Source organism: Hydra viridissima, unplaced genomic scaffold (assembly GCF_058129835.1).
Source record: "Hydra viridissima isolate aposymbiotic clone 2 unplaced genomic scaffold, HvirCarnegie_v1 scaffold_6, whole genome shotgun sequence".
Classification (NCBI taxonomy): domain Eukaryota; kingdom Metazoa; phylum Cnidaria; class Hydrozoa; order Anthoathecata; family Hydridae; genus Hydra; species Hydra viridissima.
Genome location: NW_028324305.1, coordinates 7,505,848 through 7,528,289, shown reverse-complemented (window position 1 = coordinate 7,528,289; position 22,442 = coordinate 7,505,848). Strand labels below are relative to the sequence as shown.

General features: G+C 28.2%; 2 protein-coding genes across 2 annotated transcripts; both read right to left on the bottom strand.

The window, feature by feature from the left end:
* Positions 1 to 2,341: 2,341 nt before the first annotated feature.
* On the bottom strand, positions 2,342 to 3,734 carry LOC145196176 (uncharacterized). The gene is made up of 2 exons (XM_080073525.2): positions 3,144 to 3,734; positions 2,342 to 2,790 (listed from the first exon to the last, which is right to left on the bottom strand). The coding sequence occupies exons 1-2, from the start codon at positions 3,505 to 3,507 to the stop codon at positions 2,468 to 2,470; spliced, it is 687 nt and encodes a 228-aa protein (XP_079929651.2). The 5' UTR covers positions 3,508 to 3,734; the 3' UTR covers positions 2,342 to 2,467.
* A 2,477-nt stretch (positions 3,735 to 6,211) lies between these two features.
* LOC145190608 (dynein, cytoplasmic 1, intermediate chain 2a-like) lies at positions 6,212 to 17,899 on the bottom strand. Its single transcript, XM_090091858.1, has 17 exons — positions 17,717 to 17,899; positions 13,842 to 13,971; positions 13,653 to 13,716; positions 11,725 to 11,788; positions 11,527 to 11,590; positions 10,470 to 10,538; positions 9,849 to 10,008; positions 8,666 to 8,765; positions 8,403 to 8,528; positions 8,164 to 8,310; positions 7,782 to 7,895; positions 7,471 to 7,604; positions 7,304 to 7,382; positions 7,131 to 7,196; positions 6,901 to 7,041; positions 6,665 to 6,790; positions 6,212 to 6,530 (listed from the first exon to the last, which is right to left on the bottom strand). Exons 1-17 carry the CDS (start codon positions 17,798 to 17,800, stop codon positions 6,378 to 6,380), a joined length of 1,821 nt encoding a protein of 606 aa, XP_089947984.1. The 5' UTR covers positions 17,801 to 17,899; the 3' UTR covers positions 6,212 to 6,377.
* Between the last annotated feature and the right edge of the window lie 4,543 nt (positions 17,900 to 22,442).

The following is a 22,442-nucleotide window of genomic DNA, read 5'->3' as shown; positions in this document are numbered from 1 at the left end:
TTAATTTTAATAAAATTTTATTGAATATTGTATTTCCTACATTTAAGATTGGAAAGGTCTTTTACTTTTAAATGAAACACATTTCAATGAACAAATCTTTAAGATCTAGTTTCATCATTTTGCACATTTCAATAAACAAATATTTGAGGATTAGTTTGATCTTTTTGAGGTTGTTTTTGAGATTGTACAGCAGAAATCAAATCCCATTTCTTTACTAGATAGGAGAGATAGCCAAACTTGAAATCTGGTTGTTTGAAGCAAACAAAGGGTCAACATTCTTTTAGTGTTCCCTGATGGAGTTTTTAAGGGAGCTAGTGTGGTAGCAAAGCTATAGAAAAAAAATTTTCAAAACAAAACAACATCAAGTGGACAAAATAAAAGAACTGCGTTTCTACATTAACTAAAAAACAAAAAAATAATTGTGTGTGTGTGTGTGTGTGTGTGTGTGTGTGTGTGTGTGTGTGTGTGTGTGTGTGTGTGTGTGTGTGTGTGTGTGTGTGTGTGTGTGTGTGTGTGTGTGTGTGTGTGTGTGTGTGTGTGTGTGTGTGTGTGTGTGTGTGTGTGTGTGTGTGTGTGTGTGTGTGTGTGTGTGTGTGTGTGTGTGTGTGTGTGTGTGTGTGTGTGTGTGTGTGTGTGTGTGTGTGTGTGTGTTACAGTAGTCTAACAAATTTGATCATAAACAGAAATCTTTCATCAGCACGCAACTTTTGCTAATTGCAGATTCAAAAAAAGTATATTCCGACTTTTTTAGTTTCTTCGAAGTGTTTAAAGTTTTATGCGAAATAAATACAGACGGTATAATTATTCCATTTTTTTTTTTTTAAATAAAAAGTGGTGATCTTTTAAAAGAAAAAAAATGCTATATGAAAACTTAAAACCTGCGTAATTTTCAAAACCAACAAATCTGATCACTATTCGTATGCAAAGACAGCGTGTAAACTGCAAATTATACATAAACTAAGAAATACTGCCGTCATCATTTTCACTTTCTTTTTTTAAAGTTCAGCTTAATTGAGAATATTAACTGAAAACAAGTTTTTTTTTTAAATAATCAAAATGTTTTTTTGTTTTTTTTGATGAGAATTAAATTTATATAAAAATAAAATAAAAAACAGCAATTTTTTTTTAATTTTGCTATCCATAATGGCCAAAAATGTGTTGTAAAACACGTGTTTTTAGAAAATCTTCAAAACCTAATAACCTGATTTTGCTTCAACAACTCGAACTAAAATTTTGAATATAGTTTCCTAGCCATATTTCACCCTGCTGGACCGTAATATTTTTTTGTGATTAAAATTGTTTTACAGAATATTGCATTTTAAACAAAATCATCTAATATATATATGAAACATCAATAAATCCAGCACTTTAAACGTCAATATTTCACTTTCTATAGATTTTCATTAAAATTCTGAGGGGTTAAACTAAGTATTATATTATAATAAACAAGTTCTGAAAATTTTATTATGTAATAAAGTTTCGTTAATGAGAAAATGTGTTTCAATGTTTAAAAAAATAAATATTGCCAAAAAAGAAAAAAATATATAATAAGAACATAATAATTATCAAAATCCACCGAGGATGTAACTATCACTTGTTTCTTATTTTCTGATCATCTATGAGACATTTTTTAACTCCACATAGTTTTTTTCTCTTAGTTCTTTTACTTTTATCCATTAACTTTGTCTTCATACGTCGAATTCTTGTTTTGTCAATTTTACTTGACGAAACTGATGTAACAACTCCATCCAAGCAAATACTTTAATTTGATGTAACAACTCCATCCAAGCAAATACTTTAAAACTTCTATTACACCATTAGCACCATCATTATAATGCAGCACTGCTGAGTATGTTCCCATTTCAATTTTATTCCACTTAAATTGAAATCACTTTTAAAATGATTTGGTACAAAATGAGAGAAAAGTTACAGTATAAGAGACTAACATTAACAAACCAAAAACACTCATGTTTTTAAATTAAGTTTTGAATTATGACTTTTAAAACGGAAAACTAAAAAGAGTCTGCATATAACACATTAAAATCATGGTTTGTAATTGTATTATACTGTTTTGAATTCATAAAAACTCAAATGTTGGATGGTTGCTAAGGCGTTAGGGGATTTACTTTTAACTGTAATCTACTAAAATGCTACTAAATTAACTTTTACATCATTTTTAAGTTTAATCATTTTTGTATACGTTGAAGGAATAATTATAGAATCAAAATACCAAAAAATCAAAAAATTGATTTTTTTCAAAAAACTTATTTTCAGTTGTGTGCCACCTTAAACCGCAGTGTCGAAAGAAAAAGCAACGAATTTTCCTTTTCATAGAAATTTTCACAATTTATTGAAAACTAGTTCGTTATATAATTTTTACAAATCAACAAGATATTCATAAACCTTTTGAATGTCAAGAAACTCAAAGAATGTTTCAAGATAAACTCACTTTAATTCGTATGACCTGTTACTGTTTTATAACCTTTAGTACTATTGTATGCGCTTTGACATATTTAAAGTTAAGGCTGAATTCTCGCTTATATGGTTCCAATGTCATCGAGATGAGTTCTATCTTTCGATCTCTCATTAGCTTTCCCAATACCTCCATATAATTTAGGGTGAATTTAGGATCATATACCGTAAATATAATAAAGCCGTTAGGCTTGACAATCCTAACAACTTCCTCTAAAGCTGCCGTCGGTATATGTCCTTCTACAAACGATCCAATTGAAACTGCACCATTATAAGTATTGTCATCGATACCGGGAGTTGCAGTTGGTAATAACGGTACTAAACAAAGTTGGTAATAATTCTAAACAAGTAAAATAAACTACGTTCTCAAAAAACAAGAAAGGATTATTTTTTAAAAAGTTTATTACTAGTTCTTGGCATTTAATACTTAGGTATCCGATATTTAAGAAAATGTCCTTCATTCGTAATTATGCTTTGTGTAAAACTTGCTCAAAAATGTATAAAAAAAACCTTCCCGTGTTTCATACAGTGCTCTAGATTAGTTTGTCTAGTTAAAAGTCGTTTTAGATTTTGACATGAATTCTTTCAAAGTATATTGGTGGTTGTTGTACCATAAAATCGATCTTTCTCAATTTATTTTTTAAAAAATAAATTGTTTCAAATTTTCTTACCGTTAAAAAATTTATTGTAAACGTTTTTTGATTTACTGACTTCTATCATTTCAGCTGAAGAATCCAATGAGTGAATTTTTTTGAATCCATATCTAGCGAGTGATTCTCCAAGTAAACCAGTCCCGGAACCAATATCAATTAATAATATTTGAGAAACATCCATTCCCATGAAACAGCCTATTACATGCCGTGAAAAATTATCAAAGACTGAATCCGTCACAATTATATTTCCAATAACACAGTCGTACTTCTTCGCGTACATCGCGTAAACTTCCGTCAAATCCCCACCGTTTGCCTTTATAGAATCCATCTGTAAATAGAAGTCTCTGACATTTTGTTTTTGAACATCAGTCATGCCATCCATTTTGCAATTTTTGACTTCTTACAATGAAATGCAGAGACAAAACTAATAGAAGATGTTTTCAGCTCTGATTTTATTTGACAGCTGTTTAAATTATATAACCAAATAATCAACAAAACACGTCAAATTTATTAACGTTCAGTAAAAAAACTTTTTATTGGCTATTCGTAAATGTGGTTTTTGATAGAAATGAACAACGACAAATTTACAGAATGGGTGCGTCGTTTTTTAGCGCTAGGGCAATTAAAACCAACATTTCGACACCTTCTGAATTTTAGCGCTAATTTATCAAATTGCGAAACCAAAGGTTTGGCTTTAATCGAGATATATAAAATGTTATTCTAACTTTAAATTTTATAAGAATAAGGTATACAAACAACCCCTTGATAATTTCTAATGTAAATTTTATATTCTTGTTTAATGCCAGTTGAGAAATTTTTATTACCGTATTAAAATTTCTTATAAAATTTTGAAAAATTCTATTTCATTTTAGATTTATTTTGGTTGATATTTAATCATTATTTATTTAGTTCTGCTGTGTATTAAGTAACACACAGATTCGCCGTTTAAACAAAGTATTTAAAATGCAAAGAATCGAAATACCAAAAAACTTCTTTATTTTGACCACCGCTATTTTGTCTAAGAACACGTTAAACCAAACGTGGACGACTTAAATCACAATTTAAACCACCAATTTAATGTCTTTTGTCATTAAACATAGGTTAATATTATAAAAAAAGTTTGTCAAGCTAACTTCTATGTGAATAATTTTATATTTTGTACAGATATAGTTACGTTTTTCTAAAGTTTTTCTTTTTCTAAAGTATATGTGGAAAAAATTGAAGTTGCATGCTTAAAAAAAAAAACGAAGCCTGTTAAAAAACGTAGGAAAAGCACAGGAAAACATGGATCGAGACGAAGTGAAGTCATATCAAGTCTATAAACACAGCCTGCTTACGGTACGTTAATGAGAGCTGCTGCTACAAGTTAACAAAAGAAAGTCAGTAAAAGTAACCTTTCGAAAAATTAAAGATAAATTTTTAAAACCAATCTTTGTGTCAAAAAAACTTTAAATAACCACTTTCTAGTATTCCTCATAAATTAAACAGACGTTCAAGCGGTTAGTAAGTGGTGAAAGTGTAAAAAAAAGTAAATCTCAATTACGTGAAAAAAAAAAAAAAAAGTTACGCCCTTCTAACAAAAACCAATTCATTTATCATTAATATTTTAACATTTTTGATAAATTACTAATAGAGTTTTATATATATATATATATATATATATATATATATCATTTGAATAAAGATTATGTTTTTATATAGATACTACGTACAATTTTAAAGACCAGTTGAAACGATTTTTACGGAACAGGGGCACAAGGCAGCCGTAAGTCTTTGGTAGAAAAGGATTAGCTGACCGACTAAAATCGTACGATGATGGGCTACGGTTTTGGGAAACAACATTTTTTAACGCATGCTGCTGCACATGCTCGGAAACACTATCGTAAATTTAAAAAGTCCGTCGAAATAGGAATGGTATTAAACCACAGACCACGAAAGATTATTGCTGCTTTTGGAATTAAACATCAACAAAATTATCATATTTTTTAAGTTATTGACTATAGAGCAGCTGAACATTTTTCAAATAACTTTTTTTTTGCTCATAGCATAGAGCTACGGATTTAAAAGAAAAGTAAAAAAATTATTTGCTACAAAAACCGTCAACTAAAACAAAAGTTAAACATTTGAAAATGTTACCCCCGCAACTGGGGGATGTTATCACAGTTAACGGGGTACTATGTTTCAATCTTTTTATTTTGAAAAATCAAGGTTTAAACAAGCAAACAAAAAAAAAAAAAAAAAAAAAAGAAATGTTGCAAGTAGTTAGAAGTAAGTCATAACATACATACCCTTTAGGACCAGAGGTGCATTCTTCATGCACCCAGTTGTCATATCTAGAGAATTTTATCATTTTTTCACAAGAGAAATTTTCTAGCGTGTGATATTATTTAAAATAATAATATCATACGCTAGAAAATTTCTCTTGCTCTTATTTCTTAACAGATTACTTCTTTTGTTTATACAAGTTGATCCGTTTGACATATGATATTTTGTACTCATCATATTTGATTTTTGGTTTTGTGCACAATTTTTTTTTTTTTTTCAATTACAAACTTTTTTACTTCCTTTAGGTTTTTTTTTTTTATTGGTGTATTGGTCAAAATTTTCAAAAATTTAGTTATTTGAACCTTTTCTCGGTTTTAAAAACAAAGAAGTGCTTTAAAAATTCAACTTTCCCAAACTTTTTTAAAAATGTAAGCACTTTTGTGGGAGAAATATCCCCATTAATTGAAAAAGAAGCTTATAGTTTCATTTTACCCAACTTCATAAACTCAAACAGAATGATGCACTTATTTTACCACAACCTCCCGGTGAACAAAAAGAGTCTGGATAATGTGGGGAAACTAATTGGAAATTTATACAAGAAGCCATTCGTGACAATTTCACCATCCAAAATCAATCATTAATATTAAGATCAACTTTTATCTTAATATTAAGATCAACACTTATTTTTTTCACACGCTAGAAAAATTCTCTTGCTCTTATTTCTTAACAGATTACTTCTAAAAATCTTTGGAAACTGATCCAGTGTTTGGTCGCATAGAAAGAAAAATTGAAAAATAAAGTTCGAAATAGAAAATTGACAATTTAAACCTATAATTAGCAATATCGTCATATTTAAACAATCACAATGTTACTACACATAGCCGCTATAAAGGCATTTCTTTAGGTTTTCATGTAAGTCTTTGTGAAGTCTTCATCGGAAAGTCTTAACTGCTTGAAAATGAAAGTTTCCACATAACTAAATATGTTTCACATTCTAGGTGGGGATATTAAACTTAATGATAAATTAGCTGTCGGAGATAGTGGTCTATCAATATCACTTATAGCTTGATTATTTGCTTGGATTTCTTGAAGAGTGTTTGAAAATCGAGCCCACTCGTCAGATCGTGGGAGAGCAAGTTGCTAAAAAAGAAACAAAAAAAAAAAAAAAAAAATTAAACGTTTATTTAAAAGAGATATTAAGCAAAAATTACTGGAAATTCCACTGATTTTGTTTACAAAACTTCAAAAAATGCAAAAGTTTAAACCATATTCACCTCTCCGACGTCATAAACGTATATATGACCCTCATCATCTCCAGCAGCTAACTGAAGTCCAGAACCGGTCCATTTAACACGGTTAATAGCAGAGCTAGAAGCTATTGTAATGCTAGAGGTAGGAACCTAGTGAGAAAGAAATAATCTAAAATATCACCAAAAATTTTCAAAGTATCTGTAATCAAAACATAACATTCATTTCTATTAAATAAGTCTTTGCTTAGAAAAGATCTTACCTCTGTGTCGTTGTTCAGATTCCAAAGATCAAGCCTGCCCATTCCATCAACTGCAGCAAAAAGAGCTGGATTAACGGGGGACCATTGGGTGTCCAGAACATAATCACCATTATCTTCAAATGAATACAAAACTTTCGTGCTCTAAAAAAATAATCTTTTTATGACCTAATTCATCATTAATAGTAAGGAAAATTCTAAACAACCCTGCTAATTAAAACTAATAAACTAACCTTGTTACTCCACAAACGAATAGTCCAATCAAAGGAACTGGTCAAGAATAGATGTGAAAAATCAATCTAAAGTAAATTAAAGTAACAAAACTATTGATCTGAACATCCACGACTAAGTTATTTGGAACAAAAACTTTTGTTTACTTAAATTACAAAAAGCCCATGCTACTCACAGGTCCAGGAACAGCATTATAGTCAATTGATGTTACTGGTCCATGATGGCCATCAAATTGGTCTACAATACCAGCTTTACTATGATGACAAATAAATTAAACTTTTATTTTTTTTTTGTTTTTGAAAAATTGGAAGTAATTAAAAGTTAACCTTTTTAATAACATACCTCCCATGCCTTTGAGCTGAGTAAATAGAACCATCCTCACTCCCAACTACAAAATTATTTACATCACCTGGTTGAAAAGAAGCACTTGTTACAGATACAGGTTTTGTGTGTGTGTGTTGAAGATCCATCACTTCCTATAAAGTTAACGCCTAATTGAATTTGGTGCAAAACAAATCCCTCTAAAGTTGTAAATCCCACACATTTACTTTAAATCCCACACATTTACTTTAAAACTCTATTATAACAATAATGCAATTAGTTTTAAAACAAAGCTGAAAATACAAATGTATTTTAACAACAACCCAACTGACCTGAGGTTGTGACAGCATGTCTAAACTCCATGAACACATTTTTCCGTCAGTTGAAAAAGTAATCAAGTTGTGTGCATTTTGAGTTCCCACTACCTCAACACAATAAACTGGATGCTAAATGGAGAATTTAAGTTTTAGCTTTTTTGGAAAAATTTTTGTATGTATGTATGTATGTATGTATGTATGTATGTATGTATGTATGTATGTATGTATGTATGTATGTATGTATGTATGTATGTATGTATGTATGTATGTATGTATGTATGTATGTATGTATGTATGTATGTATGTATGTATGTATGTAAATGTTACTTAAAGTTCAAAACCAAACAGTAAGCAATTTTAGTGTAATGTGATATGCTATAGTACAATTAAAGCTTACAGTATGAGCAGCAGCAGAAAGTGGAGTTTTTTGCACTGGGGCTCTCTTGCGACTTCTATTGTCCCACAAAACAATTTGACCAGAGTAAGAGCCTCCCACAAGAAGATTTGGATGAAATTGAGCAAAACAGACAGACATAATTGCAGACTAAATAACCACCATATGAATGAGCCATATTTACTATACTAAAACAATTATTTTCAAGTAAAATATTGAATAGAAAGTTAAAAAAATCATGCCTGGTTATGAAATATGTACTCAGGAGTTTGTTTATGATACTTCATATTCCATATTAACGCAACACCATCTGGATCTTGAGGTGAAAGTTCATTCTGGTTGTATGATGCAACCAAAAGCTCAGGGTGCTAAATATTGTTAAAAAAAACAACTTAAATTTGTATTTATTTTAAAGTTCAACTGTTAACACTCGTAAGGTTTTAATTACTAACATTGAATATTTTAAAAAAGATTGAAAAATAGCTCAGAAAAATTTAAAAAGAACCTGTTGTGACCAGTCCATGCAAGTAATGCATCGATGCTTTGACCAGCGCTCATCAAAAAATTGACGATTAAGTGCAAGTTTCTTGGAAGCAACAGATTCACTAAAATAAAATCTTGATCTAAATTATTGAATCTGTTAAAATAAAATCTTGATCTAAATTATTGAATCTGTTTACCAGACTTTGTAAGAAAAATTTAGAGTATTTAAGAACAACTTTTGTTTTAAAGTAATTTAATGTAAGATTTTTAGCTGATGCTGTTCTAATTGAATAAAATTTAATCAGAATATTTTTTGTTAGATAAAACAGTGGAATCTTTGTGCTTTAATTTAATTAAAGAAGACAATTAAACTTAATTTTTCAATTTTCTTTCAAACTAATAAAATAAACTAAAAATTCATGTTATGAGCAGAATGTTATAAATTTATTGAGCAAGACAGAAAGGTTACTATAAGGTCAAAAAACAGTTGTCTTTATCACATGTTATAATTTAAAGTTCTAGGTGTAGAAAAAGTTCAGCACTTCAACAAAAGTTCACAATCATTTTTTGGACCAATAGTTGAAGGAATGTTCAATCAATCCATAGACAAATCATTTTCAAAACTTAAAATTCCATGAATTTATATCCAGCTTTTATGATTCATTCTAGTGGATTTTCATCATTAAAGATAATGATAGATCTAACAACTATGTAAGAGTAAAACTATGCAACAACATAGCAATAAAATCAACATGGTCCTTTTGAAAATATCTCTATTGGATAATACATAATACAATAAATAACACTATCAACTCAATCACATGTCATAAACTTATCAATGATAACCTTTAAAAAATTAGCAAAATGTGAAATTGTTAATAATAAGTTTAAGTTATCAACTTTAACAATAAATTATTTATAATGATAACTTTTTCTAATATTTTATTTTATACATTAAGATTACACATGTATTCTGTCTAAAATCTTTCCTTTTAAAAAAACCATAGCAACTATCCTTGTGTAGTAAATTATTGATAACCTTAATGATTTATTACACAAGGATAGTTGCTATGGTTTTTTCACTCATGAACAATTTGGACTCCTTATTTCATATCAAGCTCTACTAATGTATATACTGTTAAGTAGCTCACAATATAGAACTAAGTTTATTCCAATATATTAAGTAATTGTAACTTTAAAATTACTTTTCTGCTTCATCTTTAATAGCACCATAATCAAATACATAATCATCTTCACTAATTGCTTTTTCAATAATACGAGCTGCATGATCAAAGAAATGCATAAAATCTTGTGAATTCATTATTTGGTTTTTCACCTCCTCTGATAGCTCAACCATTTTTGGAACTAAAAATAAAATTCCATCAAAATAATGAAAAGAAAAAAAACTGTTTGCATCTACACACAGGTTTCCAAAAAATAATTCTTTTCCAATTGCATTCATTTACCCCACCAAGTACACCATAGCAATCATTACAACAATGATTACAGCTAGAACAATTGCTACTGTAATAACTGCAGTTACAATCATTGCTATGGTAGCAACTATTAAAAGTAAATTTGTAACTATGGTAGTTGCTACTACTCATGGCAATAACATTTATTGTTATGATTATTACCACAGAATTCTCTACTGTAGTGATTACAACCATAGCAACTCCATTAATAGTAAAAGTAAAGTTATACCTACTACGGTGATCATAGCAAATTTAACAGTTGTAAACAAAACCATTTTTAAAACATAAATTAAAACCCTGGCATTCTTCCCTGGCATTCCCTCTTGCATAACCCTGGCAAAATATCAATACCCTCTTCCTTTTTCTTTTCTTTATCTTCTTGTACAACTTCTTTTTTAACCACTTCTATTTTTGGAACTTCTAAAAAGATTTTAAAAATGAATTTCATTTATAACTTTAACTTGCTAAAGCTTTTAATAAATTAATTTGGTAACATTGAAATATGTTACTTATTTTGTTACTTCATGGATGGTTTGTAGCTTAATCAATCATGTTTGTAGTGATTTATAATGGTTTTAACTTCTTGTTTAATGTTTAGCTTTGTCAGTGAAATCAATTTGGTTATTCCTTTTTATTAACAACTTTTTGGTGCTTTGAGAAAAAAGAACTTTACAGCTATAACACACATACAGCTATACACAAAAATTTATTTAATAAAAAATAAAAATTAACAGTGGAAAAAGATGTAGAATGAAGTTCTTTTTTTTTTAAAAAAAAAAAACAAAACAAAAACAAAAAATGAAAAAATGACTAATTTTAGAACTAATATAAATATTGTAGTACAAAAAATTAATTGATTTCTATAAGTTGATCTAAGAGTGTTAGAAAAGGATTTTTTACTGTAATCTATGAGCCGAAGCCTCTTTGATGTAATGTTAGTCTTTTAAACTCTCTATTTACACATTGATGTGAGACAAACTGATTGCAAAATTTTATTGTTTTATTGCTAAGTTTAAGGTTTTCTTTGCTTTCTAAATGTGCTACTTTTGTTGTGGTGGATGAACCTTTTAATACATGGCATATTCAAAAGCTTTGTTGTATTTCTGACTGAAATATGAACTAATTTACTTATTTCAACAATTTTCCATATTTGTCTTTTTTTAAAAAATCTATACTTACTAATGGTGTGAAAATGTGTAAATGAATTTTATAATAAAAGTTAAACAACTCACACTTTTTTTGTGTCACCCAAATTTAAGTTTTTAGGAAAATGAATATTTTTAAAAATAATTAAAAAAAATAATTTCAGCTAAATTTTTAAAGAGAAATTTTCTTCTGAGAGTTTCATACTTTATTACACTTTTGTGCATAGCTGTGTTTAGTGGTAAAGTTTTTGCAATATAGAAACCTGGCTCAGGCTTTGTTTCCTTAACAACTGCTGTTTGTGTTTCTTTTGTGTAGCGAACTATTTCCTAAAAAGAGAAATTTCCTTTAAGCAATATCTTCATTATCTAATGGAGATAATAAAGCTAACAACTCTTTCCCTTAAATCAGGGCTTTTACAGAGTCAAGACAAGTGGAATAAAAAGTAAGAAAATAGATTTACCTTAGGGACAACATTTACAGGTTCACGGTGACTGATTGATAGATTTACAGATTTTCGAGCAGGCCTACAGATTTTGTATATAAATATTTAATTAATACAACATTTAAAAGAATTTAAGCAATCAAATAATTTAAAAATCTATAAATGTATGCACCTCAACTACTGTAGTGCCTGAATTCCGCCTGAAATTTAATTTTTTTAAATATTCTGCATTGAAATTAAATGATTTGAGTTTTGATGATACATTATACCTACAACTTTAAATATTTTGGAATTTCGACTTATATGCTGACTTAAAAGCACTCAAATGTTTTATGTTAGAATTTAATGTGGCATCAAAAGTTAAGCAATTAGGTTTTACTTATCAAATTCTTCTAATTAAAATCAATAAAGAGAGAATTTAAATCTAAAATAAATGTATTAGTTGCTTAACTTTTTACTAAGTAAAACACTAAATATGATATTGCTAAAAAAAAACTTATGATAAAGTTTTGTTAATTTATATATACAACTTTTATTTGCTTCATTACTGGAGATAAAAAGAACAAAAATTCACATTAAAAAAAAAAAAAATTTAATCAGTAATTTACCAAAATTTTAATGTTTGGTTTTAAGGTTTTTTAGCTGATTTTTATTCTATAAAGTTTATATAAACATTTAAAAAACATTTATAAACAATAATATTTATGTAATTAAAACTTTTTAAAATTAAATTTACAAAAAATGTAATTCAATAAGGAGGTAGATAGCAATTTTTTTGTGGTAAAATGCCTATATAGACAAAGCAGAAGTGCATTTGCTAGAAAAAATTACAATGAGCCTCCAAAGCAATAAACTTCCTATTGGCAAAAAGATTTAATAATATTACTTGCATCTCAAAGACCTGAATTCACAGGTCAAACAAACTGTTTTAATCAAGTTCCAATGTCTTTTAGAGACTACTGACTGCTGTGTGATATTTGAAATGCTTAAGCCATGGAATGCTGCAAGTTTTTCCAATATAGAAAATATTAGGCAAACCTTTAAACTGTCTTATGACAATAAGAAGACTGCATTTATTAACAAATCACACATTTACACATTTCAGGAGAACTTATTCTGATAAGCCTGTAGAGTCTAGAGCTAGCCGCAAAAAAGAGGAGGGGCAACTTTCATATTGCCACTGCTACTGTTTAATTTCTTTTTTGTAGTTTTTTGACTGAGATAAAGTTTTTAAAAATAAAAAAATTCAAATATGAAATCATTGTTTTTTTCTTATCAAACAAATATATTTATAAATTTACTTCTTCCAACACTGGTCACAAAAAAGGAGTGTTTGGAATAAATTAGCTTTAGAACTTAAAAAATCACTACTTCTCTTAACACACAGACACCATGTCTATAAAGAAATCTCTATTAAAGGAACACTAAAGTCCCCCAAGTTCTACTAATTACTAATCAGAGTTAGTTTACTTTCTTCATGTTAAACCATGGAAGGCAAAGGTAGCGTGGTTAATGACTACAGTTGAGACCTAGAACCTAAATCACTATTACACAAAGTTTAAACAGTTCATGAGACTAACTCGTGTATTTGTTTACTTTACACATACATTTCAATAAACAGGATACTATAATAATACAAAAAAGCAATAAAAATTTGTTTTCATTTTTTTTTTTGAACTTCTATTCTTTGTTTATCCAGTAATAAAACAAATGAAGGTTTAGGATTGAATTTAAACTTGATTCTACTAGAATAAGTAAGAAAAAATTTGATTATCAAATTAGGGAAGAATCCTAACAACTCAACTGATAAAAGGTCAAAAGAAAGCAACAATTAAAAATTCCATATATAAATTTAAATACATTAAAACCTTTTAAGTTTAAACACCACAAGAAGTTGAATTGATATTTAATTTGATTGTTAGTTAATAATATTATAATTAACATACGGTGGAGAGCTTTGTTGACTTTCAGAATCAATTGAACAAGTTTCAGAACGTGCCTGAATAGACTCTAAATAAATTTTTAAAAAATTTAAAACATTGACAACTTATAAATCAAAGATAAGAACTATTATGAAATTTAAAGCTACTTATGATTTATAAAATACATCAAATTCTTTTTTTTAAAATAAGCACCTGTGGTGCTTGATGATGGTAAATCTAAGTCTTTAAAAATACTATCAATTTCATTTGCAGAACTGCCAGAATCACTAAAAGCAGAAGTTCCATCTGTCTTTTTCGCTGTTCGACTTGGACTGACACCAGCCTAAAAAAATTGAAAAACTTTTTTTAAGTATGTAGATTAATGTTGAGCAGGTTGCAATTAAAGTGACAAAACTTCATGAAGTTTATTGTTTAAGCTATTAATACATAAATTTATTTTAACTTTGGCAGCTGTCTTTATTTACTGAGTAAAATCCCCTTGTTGCTCCTCTTCCAACTTTATTTTTGACCTTAAAATAAGCTAGGAACCTTTCTGTTAATGCAAATGTAATCATAGTTTGGATACTCCAAAAATTTAAGTCAGTTTGAGAAGAACTACATGCTCATAAGTAATTTTTCCATCTTTTGCATTATTGATTTTATTTTGACCAGAATTGCAGATAACATTACAAAAAAAAAAAAAAAAAAAAAAAAAAAAGTATCATTGTTTTTGTTTGTTTTTACATATCTTTGAATAAAGATTTTTACAGGATCTACATATCTTTTCTCTAGACATTTTTCGATCTAAGACAGTATCTGTATGAGCCATTCTCTTTGTTAATTGTTCTACCTGATTTCTTTCAAGTCCAAAATGCCTCTTTATAAACTTTTCAATTATATTATAAATTTTATAGCCATATTTAATTCTGGTATTCAATAAATTTGGTTTTTGAAAACATAAAATGCAAATCTTTTTGTTAATGAAAATTTATACATTTAATATTCTTATTCATAACAATGTTGCATTGTAAATTAATGTTGTATCATAAAGTAACAATACTTATTAATATTTTGTAAAGTTTCATCTGAAGCTATTTTTAAATGTTAAGTAATAAGAACCTATTGCCTAATTGAAGGAAAGGTGAAACTTGAAATACTTTCATTCCTAAAAAAATATGACTACCTATACCTTTGAACATTTTATCAAAATTTTGTTTTTAACTTTTAACAGCATTTAATTCTTAAGAACAATAAGCAATAATAATTAACAATCATACATTTAGCAATATTTTAAGAAAATTTGTAATCAATAATCATTTTATTTTTAGTATTTTGAGATTTAATTTTCTTAATAATTTTGTAGTTAAAAGGTCAAGTTCTTAACACAAGAACTACCAAGCAAGAAATTTTCAATTTTCAAGCAAGAAAATTACCATTACAAATAAATATTTTTTTGCAACAACTGCATGACTTTTCTAGATATTTTATAGTAATAAATTTTGTGAATTGTTTTTTTTTTAATATTCGTTCCTGTTACAATTATTTAGTGCTATACCTATTTATATCGGCACCAGTCAAAATGACTGGTGCTTCAAAGTCTAGACTATATCAAAGATGGGTCTATATCAAAGTTATAAACATAAAAGTGAACATATAGACAAAACAATTTTACGATTTTTTGTCTACCTACTAATTTTCTTTACACAAACATTTCTCATTTATTTGTTCATGTTCATTCGATGTGGATCTTTGTGCAATTTTGTGAAAAATTTTTGTTTTTGAGTTTATATTACTGTTTTGTGGATTGAAACTTCATTTTATCTGTGAGATAAGAAAAGAAAATAATTTACTATTGGTTATCATTTGTCTCCTTAGAGTTCTCCCCATTTTCATGATTGATTTTTATTTTAGTATCAATTCCACCCAATGACTATTCCAAATAGTATTGCAAAATTATTAGAAAAAATAAATGATGTTCCTGAGGAATGTTCTGACATCGAAGACGATGAATTGTATGATAGTGAAGGTGAGCTAGTTGATGCCAAAAATGGGCTGTAGGGTGAAGATGATATAATTGCCAAAGACATGAGTGATTACAAAGATAATGAAGATAAGTCTTTCGATGATGAAGAAAATAACATGAACATTTTGAATAATCCAAGAAAAAGAAAAAGGAAAACCCAACTTTCAACATCTGAAAATGAAAGCGAAGAAGAGGAGATTGAAAAAGAAATTGCATCTGATGGCACTGTTTGGGAGAAATTGAAAGGCTGTACACCTGGTAGAAAACCGATTCATAATATTTTCAAAGATGTGGCCTGTCCTACAGGACATTCAAAAAAACATATCATGAAAGGCAAGTATAGTAGTGCATTTTCTTTGATCATAAACAATTATATGATAGAGCACATTCAATTGTGTACGAAAGAGGAAGCCTCAAGAGTTTTAGGGTGATCTTGGACTATAACCAAATTAAAATTAGTGGGCTTTATTGGCATTCATTATGCTTGTGGTGCATATGAAGCCAAAAATTTGAAACTCTCGTATTTGTGGAGTAAAAAATGGGGACCAGATTTCTTTACTTCTGTCATAAGCAGGAACAATTTTACAGAAATTTTGCGGTTCATACAGTTTGACAATAAGAATAAAAGAACCCAGAGGTTGGCTATTGACAAATTCACCCTAATTTCTATGATATGCAATGCATTTATTGATAATAGCCAAAACTGTTATAAACCTGCCAAAAGTATAACGATTGATGAACAGTTATTTCCAACAAAAATAGGGTGTAGGTTTACACAATATATGCCTAACAAACCAGATAAGTTTGGGATAAAATTTTGGTAAGTAGTGGATGTGAAAACAAATATATAATAAATGGCTTTCCATATCTAGGAAAAGATGAGGTCAGAGAAAAGTCAACCCCTCTTGAGGAACTTGTTGTTATGAAACTTATGGAGCTCTACATCATGAAAGGACGATGCATCACAACTGACAACTTTTTTACAAGTGTACCTCTGGCTTCTAAATTAAATCGGCAATTATAAATCGACACAGGAAAGGTTTAGCCAAAACAGTTGCTTATTACAACAAAACCAAATTTGGTGTGGATGCGTCTGAGCAAATGGCTAGAAAATATTCAGTGAAATCTAGTTCAAGGAGATGGCCTCTGCAGGTTTTTTTCAACATCTTGAACTTAGCTTGTATTGTAAGAAACATCCATCAGACATGCGAAAGATACGAAAATGGTGTCAAGTTGGTCAATGCCGTAATAATAAAACAACAAATACGTGTATTTTGTGTAAAAAATATGTATGTGGGAAATGTACTCAACAAAAAAATATGTTTGCAAAAAATGTAAAAAGTAATTATTTTGTGATGACTAATGAGATTTGTATTCTAATGTTTACTTTAGTTTTTTTCTTAGTTTGATATTATTTTTTATCTTTATTTTGAATTAGAGTAAAAAATCATTAGCATAATTTACTGTGATATTTCACATTCATAAATAAAACTGTTGTTATTTGGATTTAATTATCAATAATATTTTTTATTTAGTCCTTTCAACACCCTATTTAGGTTTTATTATACATTAAAAATTATATATTTAATAATTTTTATAGAGTCAATCTATGAAAAAAAAAATGTTTAGCAATATCAATTACTTGGTATTTGTCAACCAGTCAAAACGACTGGTTTTGGTAAAAGTAAATATAACTTTTTGCCGGTAGTTCTAGTGTTAAGTCTCAACCTCTATACCCGTAGGTAAGACCTAAACAAGATTGCTAATCTGTCTTTATACAAACAATTTTCCCCAGAAAATCAACATTTCAAACACCTTAAACATATAACCAAAAATAAGTAAACTTTATCAGTTATAAAAATATTTTGCTTAATGATAAATAAGAACTTTATTTTTGAAATCCACATATATTAGGCTAAACAAGAAGTAAGTTTCAGCTGGTAAGCTTATTCAAAGTAATTTAATTAAATTTCCCACAAACAGGAATACAAATTATCATTCTTCAGGAAAAACAAATAGGTCAATAATTGGCCAGATATATACATATATATAAATTAAAAATAACCTTCTTTATTCTTTCTTCTTTAATTCTTCGCATTTCTTCCAGTCTTTTTCTTTTATTTTCTAATTCAGCCTTACGATCCGCCATGATTACTTCTTATGTTTTCAGAGACAAATATATACAAGCTTGTTATTTAATCTTTAAATATTAAATGAAATAATTGCCTAGAAAGATGGGTACAAATTTTTTTTTTTTTAATATACTTGATTGAGAAACAGATTTTAACTGATAAAGCTTTTTTTTAGATTTTTTTTAGATTATCAGTTAAATTGATTTCATTTTAACTGATAAAGCTATATTTTTCGTTTTTGATAGTTTATATATATATATATATATATATATATATATATATATATATATATATATATATATATATATATATATATATATATATATATATATATATATATATATATATATAAACACACATAATAAATATATTGATATATTCAATATATATTAAATTTATAAAATTTTCACAAATTCTCCCACAGCAACACTAGCATATCCGTATGTTGCATTTTTTAAATTTTTTTATATTTCATTTACCATTAAATTATATAAATGAAAATGTATTTTTAGTGCAAATGCAGGCATATGAGACGTTATGAATAAGTAAAGGTCTCTCTAATAATGTTCCCTGGAAAACTTCCCGACTTTGTTTTGATCTAAATTTTTTCCACGCGCATGCGTTTATTTAATGACAGAAAATTGCACTTAAAAAAGTTACACTATTTCCGTTTTGAGTTTTGCATTTTGCGTGTTAAAATTTTTTTATTATTAGGGAGATGTGTTGTACCTTGGAACAGTTCAGGAACAAATATGTTTATTTTGACTTGCATAAGGTTCACGATAGTTTTTTAAATACTACTTTCATGATGTTGAACCTTACAACTTGATGTTGTAAGGTACAACATCAAGTTGTACCTTGACATACAATATAAGGGCGTAAAAAATAAGTTATTACTCCCTTAAAAAACTTACTTTATCTTTTTAAGTGTTGGTGTAAATGCTGGGTTTTAAAGTAGTATTTAAAAAACTATCATGAACCTTATGCAAGTCAAAATAAACAACTTGATGTTGTACCTTGGGATTTAAATATTGTGCATTTGAAATAAATGAAAGAGCGCAAGAAACTTCAAATTCGCAAATAAATCTTATTTCATCTATACTAAAGTACAAAATCACCACAACAACCTAAAAAAGGTTTGTTTTACAACAAGATAACTCCATAAGCATGTCAAATGCATTAAAAAAAAACGGGTAACTCAATTACTTGTGTATTATCATTATTATTATCATTATTATTATTGTTATTATTATTAATATTATTATTATTATTATTATTATTATTATTATTATTATTATTATTATTATTATTATTATTATTATTATTATTGTTGTTATCATTATTATTACTATTATTATTATTATTATTATTATTATTATTATTATTATTATTATTATTATTATTATTATTATTATTATTATTATTATTATTATTATTGTTGTTATCATTATTACTATTATTATTATTATTATTATTATTATTATTATTATTATTATTATCATTATTATTATTATTATTATTATTATTATTGTTATTATTATTGTTATCATTACTACTACTACTACTACTACTACTGCTACTACTACTACTACTCCTACCACTCCTACTACTACTACTACTACTACTACTACTACTACTACTACTACTACTACTACTACTACTACTACTACTACTACTACTACTACTACTACTACTACTACTACTACTACTACTACTACTACTACTACTACTACTACTACTACTACTACTACTACTACTACTACTACTACTACTACTACTACTACTACTACTACTACTACTACTACTACTACTACTACTACTACTACTACTACTACTACTACTACTACTACTACTACTACTACTACTACTACTACTACTACTACTACTACTACTACTACTACTACTACTACTACTACTACTACTACTACTACTACTACTACTACTACTACTACTACTACTACTACTACTACTACTACTACTACTACTACTACTACTACTACTACTACTACTACTACTACTACTACTACTACTACTACTACTACTACTACTACTACTACTACTACTACTACTACTACTACTACTACTACTACTACTACTACTACTACTACTACTACTACTACTACTACTACTACTACTACTACTACTACTACTACTACTACTACTACTACTACTACTACTACTACTACTACTACTACTACTACTACTACTACCACTACTACTACTACTACTACTACTACTACTACTACTACTACTACTACTACTACTACTACTACTACTACTTCTATTATTATTGTTATTATTATTGTTATTATATTATTATCACTACTACTATTATTATATAACCAATATTGATGTTATTAATATTTTTCCTGAGAATGAGATAACTTTTTGTATGCTTTAGTACTTTTGTATGTCTTCTGCTTTAGTACTTTTGTCGCTATCAAGAGTGTTGGATATTGCTTGCGACAGTGATAAAGTTACCACTAACAACCCAGCAAGCACACAACGTTGAAATAACGTTGATCGATGTTGATCAACGTTATTTCAACGTTGTTTCAACGTTGTGTGCTTGCTGGGAAGAGTGTTGGATGCTATTAGTGGATGTGATAAGGTTGTTGATCATAATTTCATAGTTGAAATTTTGGCCAAAGCAAGAATGAATTAAACTGAGAAATATAATGAACTGAGTTAAACTAGATGTTTAGGGTTCCGCTCCACTTTTATTAAAATTGTATGCTATTTGAGCCCATGAGATGCATAGTGGTATAAGTCACTTTTTTCAATATTTTGAGTTATTGCCATCAATGGTTAGCATTTTGTTTATTCTATTACATGACAGAGTGGTATAAGTCTTATGATATCGATAATGATTCTGGAACTGTTTTTTTTGTTATGCTCTCTTCATTAAGCAGCTGTTTTTGTTCACAGCCATAGTGATATTAGTAAGACTTATACCACTATGCATCTCAGGGGCTCATTTACATGTTACTTGTGCATGCTTTTGCAAGCTCTAAGCAAAGTTTACAGCAAACGCCGATTCCAATTTTTATAAACACAGGAGGATATTTTAACTTAAATTTTCTTTTCTTTTAATTCTCTAAAATAATATCTTTAATAATATCTGAATATCTGCAATTGACATTTTTCCCTAAAAAAAATCCAATTTTACCAATAAAAAGTTAAGCAGTGATTTGTTGCAAACAGCGTGAAAGTTAATAAATTTTTCTATCAACAAAACCACTGTTAACTGTTTACGTTAACAGTGGTTTTGTTGATAGAAAAATTTATTAATTTCTGAGGTCAGATTTAAGAAATTCAAAATGGAGCCTCCATTTTGAATTTCTTAAATCTGACCTCAGATTCGTAATCAGCGACCTCGAAAACCCTCGTGTAGGTAATTTGGGAATTTTGGCCACGAAATCGGGATTTCGTCCCACTGTGCGGCGGTAAAAATGCGTGAATCTCTGTAATGTGCATAAAAATGCGTAACACGCAAGTTTACCGTTTTTATCACTTTTTACTGTCTTTTTCACTTTTTACCAATTTATCACATTTTACTAGTGTTGTGACCAAAACTAAAAATTATAACTAACTTAACTAAAAAACCGGAACTAAATTTAGTCGACTATTTTTTTAGTCTAACTAAAGTTAGTCGACAACATTTTTAACTTGCGAAAAATATATTGTTACTGTTACTCAAAAAATACTTTTTTGAAATCTTGTTATGCGTTAGTCGTGAAGTGGTTTGAGCGCCATGTTTTTAATTACAAATTGCTGTAAGTTACAATTTACATCTCCAGGGCATCTTTTTCAAGGTCAATTTTAAGAGTTTTTCAAGTTTTTGGAGAAAGGTTTGCAAGATATACACTTGGAATTTTGTGATAAAACTTATCTAATTAGTCCCCCGTTATTATTAAGTACTTGTTTTAAATTATAATGAAAAGCGGTTCAGATCTGGATTTTTTCAATTTCTAATTAAAGTGAATTATAAATTATAAAACACATGTGAAATCATTTTATAAAAAAAAATGGTGCCATGTTTTTGAAAGGTGTGTCATGTGCAGAAGCATTTTCGAATTTCTTTTATATAATACCTGCAATGATTTTTTGAGGTAATAATACCTAATTTATTTCGTTCTACAATCATAAAAACGCTGTTTTTTCAGTGACGACAATATGATTGCAATTGCAAGTGAATTAATGTTTTTTATTATTTTTTTATTGTGTAATTGAATATATATCAACTCTCAATTTTGTTTTCCTTTTAATACAATAAATTTTAATGAATGTCTTTAAGTTGATTTTTTTGTCATAATTCATATTATGTGTAAAATCAAGACGACGATGTTTTCATTACAGTTTTGTATTTCTCTCTCTCTTTCTCAGCTTTTACAATTTATATAGGTTTTCCAAATCATTGTGTACAATCAGGGCCGTACCGAGCCAATTTTGCGCTTCGGGCAACAAAAGGAAATTCCCCTAAAAAAGGAGAAAATTAAACGAAAAAAATGATTTATTGATCACAAAATTTATCACATCAAGTTATAAGTAAAATTTGTCATTAAGGCTGCACAAACTTTAGTTCAATGTCACTTTTCTGGCTTTTCTTGAGGCAAATTCACTAATAACATCACCAAAATCAATGTTGTTTGCCACTTC